Source organism: Lemur catta, chromosome 8 (assembly GCF_020740605.2).
Source record: "Lemur catta isolate mLemCat1 chromosome 8, mLemCat1.pri, whole genome shotgun sequence".
Classification (NCBI taxonomy): Eukaryota; Metazoa; Chordata; class Mammalia; order Primates; family Lemuridae; genus Lemur; species Lemur catta.
In genome coordinates this window covers 35111342-35124017 of record NC_059135.1, presented here as the reverse complement: position 1 = coordinate 35124017, position 12676 = coordinate 35111342, and the positions used below count along the sequence as shown (strand labels likewise).

Sequence of the window (12676 nt, the reverse complement as noted above, 5' to 3'; positions counted from 1 at the left end):
CTATTTCCAACAGATCCTTAAACTAAAGGATTTACCTGTAACATCTATCAGTGAGTGGAGTAATAACCAGCCTAGGAGAATTACCCAGATATTCATACCCATATCGCAAACCAGCATTGATCATCTTTGTTTCCAAATGATTTTCCTAGGATAAATCAGATGAAATGAAGTAAGCTGCAGTCCCCAACCCCCGGGGCCACATCCCAGTACCCGTCCAGGGCCTGTTAGGAACTGGGCTGCTCATCATTGCCTGAGCTCTGCCCATGCCCCACCCCCCACTCATCTGTGGAAAAACTGTCTTCCACAAAATTTAGGAACTGGGCCACTCAGCAGGACGTGAGCAGCAGGCAAGAGAATGAAGCTTCATCTGTATTTACAGGCGCTACAGCCACTCCCCATTGCTGACATCACTGCCTGAGCTCCGCCTCCCCTCACCACCCGTCCTGGGAAAATTGTCTTCCATGAAACCGGTTCCTGGTGCCAAGAAGGTTGGGGACCACTGGTTTAAAAAATAAAATTTTAAATAATATGAAATCTCAAGCTCTTTAATAATTAATAATCATAATGTAGACAACATCTTTGAAATTCACTTTTCAGACATCATTTGATTCAGTAGAGGAATTCAGCATCTAATTTCCACAGATAAGTAAATGAAGTTACTAGCTTCAGTTATTCCCATAGAATATTTTAGCATTTATACCTTATCTCTTCTACATTTTTGATCATTCATTTGTTTTCACTACACAGTAGGTATTATTATTATCACCATTTTACAGAGGAGGAAACTGATGCTTACAGAAAATGAGTAACCTGGTCAAGGTTATATATTTGGTAAGGGGAGGATCTGACATTTGAAATGATGGTTCCACTGTCTGAGCTCCTAACCACTTAATACACTGCCCCTCAAACTATTTCACAGGATGCTGGTTCTGGCCTCTCCTCTCCCTCTGCCCCATACTCTCAAGACTTCCACAAAACCCTATGTGATGAAAATTTCTAAGTCTGTGTGTCCAGTCAGCAGCTGTCTCTGCCCACTCTCGACAGGCCCAGTCTTGTCCACTGTACTAACAATTCCTGATCCTCCCGCCTTCCCTGTCATGATCACCATCACCATCCACCTGGATGCCATGATGAAAACCTTCCTTCCAGACTATGTTTCTGGCTTCTTCCATCGATCAAGAGAAAGCGCTAATGACTACATCAGACTAAAAGAGTTTCATGTGTACATTCTTAGATGCATCAGGAATCTAAAAACATAATTATAAATTGACTAGTCCCAACATTTTGCAGATTCAGCAAGCATAATGACTCATTTAAAATGCGTAATTTTTGGTAATTATTCATAATTTTTGTGATCTATATGAGTATATATATTTATATATAATTATATATTTGGATATAGATATCAATATAGATGATGTAGATGTAGTTATTAGCAGCTTAATCTTCAATCTGGGGAAATGCTTATTTGTTTATAGTCAACCATTAGCAAAAGATCCCATATTAATGCTATTTCCCATGTAAGCAAGCAAGCACAAATTAAAATACACTGAGTTGAAATTGCAGTGCAATAACATTTAGTGATATCACTTACTTGCCAATAGTATCTAAGCTGACTTAGCCATTCGAAGTCAGAGTCATCACTAACTTTTTTTTTCACAAGTGCTGAGAGGACATCTCTAGCATGGACATCCAGTACCACAAGTGCTCCCAGAGTAACACGATTCTGCTTGGACAATTTGCCACGCACTAAAGTGACGATATCATCAATTTGTCTGTTACATTTTTCCAAGTATTGCTCAAGAGGCTGAAAGAAAAGAAAATAAGATATGATTTGCCAATGTGATCAGAATCATTATGAACAAAAACACTTTAAACAAGCATGTCTACAGACTGTTCTCTGCATTTTGATCATGATTTTCCATCTGACATAAGTTTAAAATAACCAGTTTTTCTTACTACAAAGATGTTAGGTGAACAGGCTCAATCTGGCCAGATATGGTGGATATATTAAATATGTGGTTTATGTCTACCCATTGTCCTTTCCTTTTCTATTTCTATCTCTTCTCTCTTCTCTGTGGCTCTGTTGGAGCTGTCAAGCATGTTGCCCAGTCACCATGACAACATGAAGGAGGGGATGTGTGACCCAACCAGATCCAGTCATAGCTCTTCCCTGGGACTGCTGTATAGACTGAGAGAACAAGTGCTTTTCACTAGGCTTGCAGGCCGTGAATATGCCAGTCTGAAACTACTGCAAGCCCTCATCTTCCCTACAGAATAAAGCCCGTCAAGGCCTCTTAGAGATGAGAGAGAAACAACGAAAAGAGAGACTACGGTAGCGATGAAGCCCCGAGATCCTGATTCTGACAACTCTTCTTTTGATCCTATGTGTCCTTCTAGTACTCTAGTGTAAGCTTTCTGAATAGGGTTTGTGCCACTTAATGTGAAGATACTAATAAACAAAACATTGAACATTTTAGTTTATAATGACCTAATGCCAGTTCTGAGTACTAGGCTTGCTTTGGAGTCTTTTTTCTAGTAGATAAATCTAATGAGTATGTTAAAAAAGAGAAGAGGGTTTATGATGAAAATCAAATTACAATCTACGAAAACCACTGTGCTTAAGTGAAGTGTCAATATACTCCAGCAGTCTGATGTGGCTGCTTTCTCTACTCTAAAAATATTTAATAAACATTGTACACCCAGGAGTTTATTTCACTCTGTTATGGCCATTGCCAAATGGTGGCAATGAAACTAAAATGAGGATTTACAAGAATGAGAAAAAGTTTAAAAGACAGAGCTGGGGCCTGCAAGTTGTTTGTCTAAGGGGCACTTTTCTTGTTCCTTGAAATATTCTATCTTTTTTAATTACTATTTTTAAGAAAGCCCTTTTTTCAAAGGTGCTTAAACACTATTTCATTTCCATCATTTACAGGCTTAATTTGCTATTAATTTGCTTCTTACATAGTGAAAAATGAACTTTTCTGTCCCACCTGTTTCATCACATAAGCTAGCAAGGAGGGAGATCCCAGGAGGCTACATATGCTCCAGTAGCCCACCTGAGTGCTGGAGAAATCGCTCTGTGCAGGGAGAGTGGTGAGTAGTAGCTTAAAAATAAAAAGATAAAATGGATTCTCTGGACTCACTGGGGGAAAAAGAAAAATGCACATGGGGAGAGATAGCCAAGGACCCAGCAGTCACGCCAGGGATTAACAGCTATTAGGGAAACCCCCATGCTCCTGTGCTCTGGTTTTCATGAAGAAAGACCCTTTCCTGAAAACCTTTGACTTCTTCCCCTACACCCTTATGCCTTCCTGTAGAGGAGAAGTAAGTGACCTGTTGGTAAGTTGGAGTGAATTAAGCATGTGTCACCCAACACCTTCCTCTTTGGGATCTGGCTGCCTACAAAGAACATGTGTTCCTCTCAAACTCCTGTTCAACAATACCTTAGAGTCAAAGACATATCAAATTCTATGTCAAAAATATATTTTAAAACCATGGTTTCAAACTAAAGATCTGTATTGCTAGGTTCCAGCTGACCCATCAATCAATTAAAAGTTGATTTGCTTGAAATCTTGTCTTGATTACATTGAATGCAATTTTGGTTTTTAATTAATAACAATCCAATTAGTAATATTAAATTCAAATATGAAATTATATTAGAATATTTAAATCTAAGCACCATTGAAAATAGTAATAATTTATTGTTTATTAAAAATCAATACATTAAAAATAGTCACAATAAGTCAACTGATGCCTTATCTATATAGGGTAGTTTTACTCAAGGCTTAAGAGAGGATTATATTACTTTATTCCCTCTTAATCTTTCTGAATTTCTTAGTTCTATTATTACTGTTTTTAAAGGCACAAAAATGTATATAATAAGATTTTGAGGTTCCAGTGCTCTTGACTTTTATATACTGTGAATAAACAGATGGTTTAAACATAAATTTGAGTAGTTATTTGTATAAGTTTTTCCTACATATTTGTTATATGCAATTTTTATTTTAAAAAATCTACAGTTTGTCTTGCAGTATAACATAGATTTTTTTCTAGTGAATTTTCATTATTTTATTTTTTAGAATAAGTATATTCTGGCAATGGTAACTATTGAAAAAACACTGAAAAAACTAAGGGCAATAAAAGCTTACCTCTAGCCCCATTGGAATAGCTGTTTGTACTTCTAATGTCCAAAAAATTTGGGATACACAGAGAACAGTCTGTCCAGGCCAATCCCGTACCCAGTGAATTCGCTCATTTTTTGTATAGGCCAAAATTGCAACTCCAATTACCTAATCGAAAAAGAAAATGCTAAAGATTAACAATTTCTTCAGCAAACTATACAATGAAGAGCTAAATTCTTAAACTAGATTAACTCATACTGCTCAACTTTTTAAAACATTCTTAACCAATTATGAAAGACTCACTTAACGCATGTGATTAGAGCTATTTAAATTCAAGTTTATTCATATGCCTGTGATCAAAACAAATATTACATAATATTTTATTTTACCAATACATTAAAAATTTGTGTGAGCCGCATTATATTAATAGCAAATACTCACTTGAACATTTTAGTCAAAGATATCCTATATATATTTGGATTGAACAAGCACAAGGAAATTCAAAAAATTCCAAAATGAGATCTATCAAATTCACAGATAATGATTTTCATTTAATTTAATCAGATCTCCACTTGGCCATATGCATGTATATATATGCACACTCAGGCAAACCACACAATCCATTTAAAGTTCCTCCTGTGATTCCAGACCTCATTCCCTCTGAATCCTGTAGTTTGATGCCCAAGGCAGTGATGAGAGAGACAGATGTATAATTCATTCATGGAGAGTTGAGAGCTGTCAAGTCAGGAAGTCTAATTTGTGTACTTTGCTACATATGTTTGGTGGACTGATATATCTACTTTTTCTACCAACCATCAGTGGGAAACACCATATTCTATTATATGCATCAACCAAAAATAGTAATGTCATCTGTGAGGTGGTAAGCACCTAATGTTTGAATTTCAGAAAAAATTGTCAAAATTAGATTTTTCTGAAAATATATCAGGATGGTTAAAACCTTTCTGGATTTCTATTCTCACTGGGATATTTACAGAACTGAAGAAAGATAAAGGGCAGAGTGTTGGCTATTGATAATAAAGACATTTTTGAAAGCAACAAGCAGCCACAGAAAGGGCAGGCAAAATGAACAACTGAGGGATGGAAGAGATAAAAAAAGAATAGAAAGGCACAACCAAGAAATGCCAAGAAGATGGAGTAAATTTGTGTTCTAGAAGCATGTTGTGGGGAGAACAAGAGGAAGACACTAAAATCTAAATCACACCAAGGGACATCTATAACAGTCATATGAGGAGAAATATGATTATATAAAGTTACACAATATCTTATGAAAAGTCTACTATTATATGAGTGTTTACCATATATATTATATATATGGCGTACACAGATATAATAATATATATGCAGTTGCCTTTCAAGCATGCAAATACATACAGCACAACACAGTAACACATATTAACATATCTTATTTGTAGTATTTTATATTGCTTTTGCTTGGCTATTTTACCAACACAAACTTACACATGAGCATTTTGAGAAGATATTTATTTCCTACACAATTTGTTACCACCATGTCTTAATGCTCTGAAATAGCAATCAAAATATTTTCTGTAAGTACTTTGACAAATAAAATTAAAAGAATAGTTGAAATAATATCAGATATGCCTAAAATAATGACTTGTCACTGTATACTACATCAATTAGCAAATCATATAACCCAATTAAATGCTGCTAAATAGTGTTCAAAGTGAAATTTATTTACATTGCTAATGGCCACATAAACAGTAATGCTATTTGTCAATACTTATCAAGGCCTGTGAAAACTCATCCTCTTTGGCCCAATGGTCCTACTCATGAAAAGTTTTTATAAGAAAATAAATAATTCAATCAAAGAAAGCAGCTATATGCATAAGTACATTCATTGTAATTTAATTCATAACAGAGAGAAAATGGGAAAATGGGAAACTGTCCAAAAGATTTTACATTTTCTAGAATATATTAACATTATGCAGGCAAGATTTAAACCATATTTAAGAAGAGAAAGAAACATTAAGACACAGGGTAACATTAAACACCCAAATTCCAACAAATTTTTCCAATAATGTGTGGGAGAATCTGAAATATTAATTTAAAAATGAATTAATTAATTATGCTCCCTTCATGCTCCCCTGCTCAATCATGATTTTCATTCTTGATGAAGAACATAAATGGTAAGCCCACATTATAGTAACAAATGAATGTAACTGTTCAATCTTTATTTGTTGGCATGACTTGAAGTTCTCTATTAACAAAGATAATTACAAATGATTGAGCTGACAGTATGTTTTATGAGATGTGGAAAACATGAAGTTGCTATTAATTGCAAGAAGTATATGTGATTTTCTACTACTTTGGTATGTGTTTTGTATACTCACAGAACAAAAAGATTCATGTATGTCAAGGAGATTGATGTAAACCCGTAGAGAAATACTTCCAAGGTAAGACTAAAGACAGACTGTGTAGACCAGAGTGGATCTAAGTAATGATGAAAGAACTAGCATGTGGCCGCAAGAAATAGACAGATACATTACTAAAGTACATGTTATCTGTAGTATGGATGTCATTTTGTCCTACTTTTTAAGTAAGTCACTAAAAAATTACCATCATAGACCATCTTTTTGCCTTCAAGTTATCTATCACATTTGAATTGGTAATTCATGCCTCCATTTGTCTAAACGACAGTGCATTTGTCACTAATACTTGATCATTTCTTTTCTAAAAATAATAAATATAACTGATTACCTTGTGGATGGACTTAATCATAATTCTCTCTAACTCAACCAACCACTTTTCCACTTGACCTCTGGCTTTGGCTGTTGAAATGACCTCTGTGAGTTCCACAACCTCTCCTTCACTACTTTTCATGTGAGTAATTTCTAAAGTTTCTGTGAATTCCACCTTTGCAATTCCTTCAAAACATTTCTTCAAGTGAGGTTGCACCCTACCAGGAAAAAAGTTTTTAAGAGAATTAATGAAATTAAAACAATTCCTTAGGTGCCAGTGTTCTTTGTGCACCAATCTTCATTTAAAATTCATAAATGTATACTAAAAGTCAAGCCTGTGCTAGGTGCTGCTGGAGGTGAAGTGCTGAGCAAAAGACAAAACCCCCAAAACCAAAATGAAAGAAAAGATACAATCTCTGCCTACAAGGATTATATAGTCTAATGAGAAGTCAGCACTAACTGAATAATCACAAAACAATCTATAAAATTACAATTATAACAAGAGCTACCCATGAGGCTTTGTCTTCAACACAATGAATTAAAAGATGGTAAAAGTAACATAAGGAGCAAACCAGTCTTCACTAACAGATAAATACACTAATCTGAATAATCTTCAAATGCACAAAAGCAGTCATTTCAGCTGGGATTTTCAGAGACTGCCTGAAAATTGTGGACTAGGTTTAGTGCTTTAAGTACTTTACAGTTTACTAAATCAACTGCTTTGACAGTACCCAACTGTTAGTCTATTCAGTGTAATATAGATAGGACTGAATAAACCCCTCATTTTTGGCACATTCCCAATAACTAGTTGCATTCATCTTTCAAATGGGCAAAAAAAAGCAGAGTATTAAAAACTCAGATGGAAATCTGAGCCTAAATCTATCTTTTTGTCTGGATAACTTGTTTTCTACTTTGTAGGTACAAGATATAAAATTAACAAATTTGTTTAACAAATATCCATCAGATGCTCTTCTAAGGATTTGGTGAGTCAGCAGTGGGAAAAAACAGTCAAAACTCTCTACCATCATGGAGCATATATTCTGCTAGAGGAAACCAAGCAGTAAAGAAATAAGTGCATTAATTATAGAGCATGCCAGATGACAAGTATATAGAAGGAAAATAAGGCAGGGATGCTAAGTCCAGGAAGGTGGCTGCTGAGTGCTGGAGGGGCTGCCATTTTAAATATGGTGGTGAGGGAAGGCCTCCCTGAATGGCAGATGTTTGAGCAGGTTTCCACAAAGACCTATAGGAGATAAAGGAAGAAGGGCCTTTGAGTAAGGAACATCCTAGGCAAAGATGACAGTTCACTGAGTGGGGGAGGCTGCCCCTTTTATGTGGGAACTGCAAAAAGGCTGGTGAACTATAAGCAGAGGGAGCAAGAAAACTAGTAGGAGATGAACAGGAAGAATAATGGGGAGGTGATGTGGGAGCTGCTGCAAGCCACTGTGAGGGCACTGGCTTTTATTCTGAGTGTGCTGTAAAAGAGTCGTGTGCTCTGGAAAATCTACAAGAACATGTGATAAAATAAAAAATCCATTTGAGGTTCATCACATTTGGAAACAGTATCATTCAATGTATTATTTATGTTTTTAATTATTCAAAGTTGATTATTGGTAATATTTAAACTATTCTGAAAAAAGTATTATATAAACATAATTATATATTTATGTTCCACCTTGTTCTAAAAATTAAGTTTAAGCAGATAAATTTAGCCATGTATTATACATGTAAGTTACTTACCTAGTGGGATCTTTAGTCTCAGATAGTATCTCAAGAAGTTCATCATTTGACAAGAAAAAGAATCTGGGGAAGAAGAGCCGTTTCTTTTCCAAATATTCATTAAGTCCTTTAAGAATGAGTTCCAAAAGTTCATTTGATTTTTTCAGCCTTTCCAGCATTCTTTCAATAGTTACAACTGTCAGAACATGTTTATCCTAAAAATAAAAATAAAAACCCCTCAACTCAAAAATGTGATACAGTAACTTTATTTATATTCATATTCTATTTGAAATTGCATGTTTTTAATCAAAGGTTATGCAATTTTTTTTTTTTTTTGAAACAAGGTCTCACTCTGTCACCCAGGCTAGAGTGCAATGGCATCATCAATAGCTCACTGCAACCTCAAACTCCTGGGCTCAAACGATCCTCCTGCCTCAGCCTCTCGAGTAGCTGGGAGTACAAGTGCTTGCCAACACGCCTGGCTAATTTTTTGTTTCTGTTTTTAGTTGCCAAGCTAATTTTTTCTACCTTTAGTAGAGACAGGGTCTCACTCTTGCTCAAGCTGGTCTCAAACTCCTGACCTCAAACAATCCTTCTGCCCTGGCCTCCCAGAGTGCTAGGATTACAGGTGTGAGCCACCACGTCCAGCCAAAGGTTATGCAAATTTTAGAGGAATATTTATTTTTAAAAAGTAGTCTTGCATATGCTAATTCCACCTTGCCTCTTTAAGGATACAAAAGTCACTTTGACTTGATCCTTAGTGATGTTGTTCACAATTTCTAAGTTGAAAAGAATAAGAGACAAAAAATGAGGGAGAATGCCACCTCCCAAGGACAGTGGAAACAAACTAGTATAAGGTATGTTCTTTTTTCTTTTATTCTTTGAGGAAAAGTACTCTAAATAGTAAGTCATCATTACAATTATTATTTTGAATATTACTGTTATCAATAATAATAAAATAACATAATCCCTGTTTTATAGCTATGAAGAAAAAAGTAAGAGTTAAGGGAGTGGGGAAGGAGTTTTCAATGAAGATTTTATATAGTAAACAACTACACTTGGAACTATTTTATAACACTTCTTGCCGAAGCTCAAGATGTGCTCTTCCTGAACTTTCTAGTGACTAAGACTGTTCCACCTTTAAGGCATGGAATTCTGAACATTTTATCACATGAAATTGTCACTATGAGCTGTTTGCTTTAAAGTGATGCAAACACAATCAAATATTTTAAAGAGTTTTCTTTCATGCTATGGGATTCAAAATAAGAATTATAACCAAAAGTTGATCTTAAGAACTCATATTTTTAAAAAAGTATATGGAGTTTATTGATTTCTCAAAATAGCTATACAGTAACCACTGGGTTTATGAAAATCTTTAGAAATACATATTAAAATATAATCTGTTAATAAATACAGTTGAAATAAAATTCTTTTTGCTTTCTTTTTTCTTTAACATGTGGTTGATCTCATTCAGGCCTATTCTCGCTTTTACAGTTCCAAACTCAGTGTTCATCATCGACACCACTGACAAGGTAAGGAAAGTTCTTTACTAAATAACCTTAAAGATGTTAAAAAGAGGTGTTAAAACTCAATAGAGATTTCAGTCACCAAATAACAACCCTCATAAGAACTCAGTAGACATTTATTAATATAACAGAGCAGTTTAGAAAATTTATATGAAATTAAATCAAGAGAATATTGTTAAAAATTAAACATTACATTTCAAGACCATTAATAATTAAACTTATTTCCATTATTCAGCCACAACTGAGAGATCAACCAAAACAGTCAGTTGTAAATTGTTCCATATAAGAATTTTATTCTGTTGTAGAAGTCTCTAAAATATGTTTTTGTTGATGTACTTTGAAGATGGCTGAAAAGGAAAGATATAATTTTCTGCTTTGTTTTGAATTATAACAATGTAACTTGAAAACACAGCAATTTAATCAAAGAACAGAATAATTATCATTAATACCTGTTTTCTCAATAAAACAGGAATATATGAATCATGTATTAATAATATGATTAGATCTTTAAAGGTATATAATTTTAAAAGGCATTTTATTATACTTCCTAACAGTTTTATATTTCAACTAGACAATAAACACAAACACAAAGCACAACAAAGACTCAGGCCATAATTTAAATGTGCAATTCATCCAATGAAGGCTGCTACAGTAGTACTCTTGTACGCTTAAATCCAAAAACCAAAATGGTGTTCTTAGAGTGCCATCTTCTGGAAAAGTACGCCTTTCTTTGTTGAAAATTTTTAAAAAGCTGAATTGTGGCTAATAAATGTGAAAAACTCCTTTTACAAATAAACAATATTTGTTGTTCTTAAACAGATAATTTATTACAATGTTTCTGTTCTTAATCTCAGATTTGAAAGCTAAATATTCAGTTATTTAAACAATAGGTCATATTCCCTTCACTAAATACTATAGTTACCAAAACAACAACAAACAAACAATAACAACAAAAACCTCTGGGAACAGCATTCAAGTAAAATTTTTTGACTATTAAATTTCTGAGGTCAAACCTATTCAACCAGATTAGCTCAATGACTCTGAACCAAATAAACATAATAAATACTGAACCCGATTTTTTTAAAAAGGTCCTAAATTTGGACAGACCTCATTTCTATTCTACTCTCTGTTCCTTATTACCTATGTGACCTTGGATCATTTACTTAATCTGAGTCTTTTTTTATCTCTTATCTTTAAAATGGGGATGAGAGCCCTTCTCTTAAAGTTGGTATGAGCCCTAAATTACTAAATTAGCTAAGATATTTGAAGTGACTAATATGGTGCCTAAACACACATACACTACCCTTTTCACTACCAGCACCCATAATTGTCTCTTAGAGAGAGAGACACACACACACACACACACGCTCTGGGGAAAAGCGGAAAATGAAGCACTTATATTACTCCATCAGCTTTATGGAGTTAAAATGAACATTTTATAATCTGCCATCCTTCAAGGAAGATATTTATCATTGTAAAATAAAACTGACTTTAAACTCCTCTAAGCATTGCCATAAAATCCTGGGACAGAGTAGGCATTCCATGAATATTTGCTGAACAGCTGAATGAATGAGGATGAGTTAAGTCTGCAGACATACATGGGAACTCAAGGAAGGAACAACCCTCCATGTTGTACCAGGCTGGTACTTATTAGCTATGTTCTCAGGATTTAACAATAAGATGTTATAACAGGAAGCTACCTGAAATGTGAAATTTAGTATGACTTCCTTGACACTTTAATTACTCTTTGTCTCCTGAAGGGGAAGAAATGAATTATTAACTGTCATATTTTTGGGTTAATGGAACAGTTTTACAACTTTCATGTATCTTCTTTTGCTTCACAAGCATCCACCAATCTCATCAACTCAAATGACAATCTACTGGTTGATTTACATTTCTAAACAAAAAGACTGTCATATCAAGGGCTTGAAACGTTAATGTGAGTATATAGAGAGTGCTTTCTAATTACTGCTGCCATAAAGTTTCACAGAAAATACAGTTTCGTATACTTAGTGGAATTAAGCTCAAGCCTGTTCAGTAAATCTGTGGAAGCATAAATTTCCTAACCTGAAATCCCTGGACAACAGAAAACTGGTAAGATTCTCAGTAAACCTTTTGCTCTAAGAAAGGAAATGTGGGTTGACAGAGTGAAACTATAAGCCCCCTTGCAATTTTAAGATTCTTTGACCTCATCAAGAATAGAAATTCTTTCATTTAAGATCCAGGATATTTCCAGGATTAATCCAGATCTCAGGGCCCACTTACCTAAAATAGAATTTTCAGAGAAGTTTTTTCAGAATAAACTCAGAATCCTTAGAACTAGCAATAATTAATTTAGGGATCAATCTCAATTATTTGTTTACTCAGTCAACAGATATTTATTGAAGGCCAGCTACATCCACATATCAATCACTGTTCTCAGTTCTTGGGCAACAACAATGAACAAAACAAAGATCTCAGTCTCCATGGGGAAGGCAGACAATAAATAACAAACATAATTCATAAATCATATAGCAAGTCAGAAGATGATAGATGCTATACAAAAGAAAAGGGGGATAACAAGTGCCAAAAAAGGCAAAGGCAGGTA

At 34.5% G+C, this 12676-nt stretch overlaps 1 protein-coding gene across 1 annotated transcript in view; it reads right to left on the bottom strand.

Moving 5' to 3' along the window:
• DNAH7 (dynein axonemal heavy chain 7) overlaps positions 1-12676 on the bottom strand; it is a 224176-nt gene that overhangs the window by 150345 nt on the left and 61155 nt on the right. The window contains exons 20-24 of the mRNA XM_045558982.1: positions 8585-8778; positions 6864-7062; positions 4152-4292; positions 1595-1807; positions 36-145 (exon numbers count right to left, since the gene is read on the bottom strand). Coding sequence (XP_045414938.1) covers positions 36-145; positions 1595-1807; positions 4152-4292; positions 6864-7062; positions 8585-8778 — 857 coding nt within the window. The remainder of the gene's footprint in view (positions 1-35; positions 146-1594; positions 1808-4151; positions 4293-6863; positions 7063-8584; positions 8779-12676) is intronic.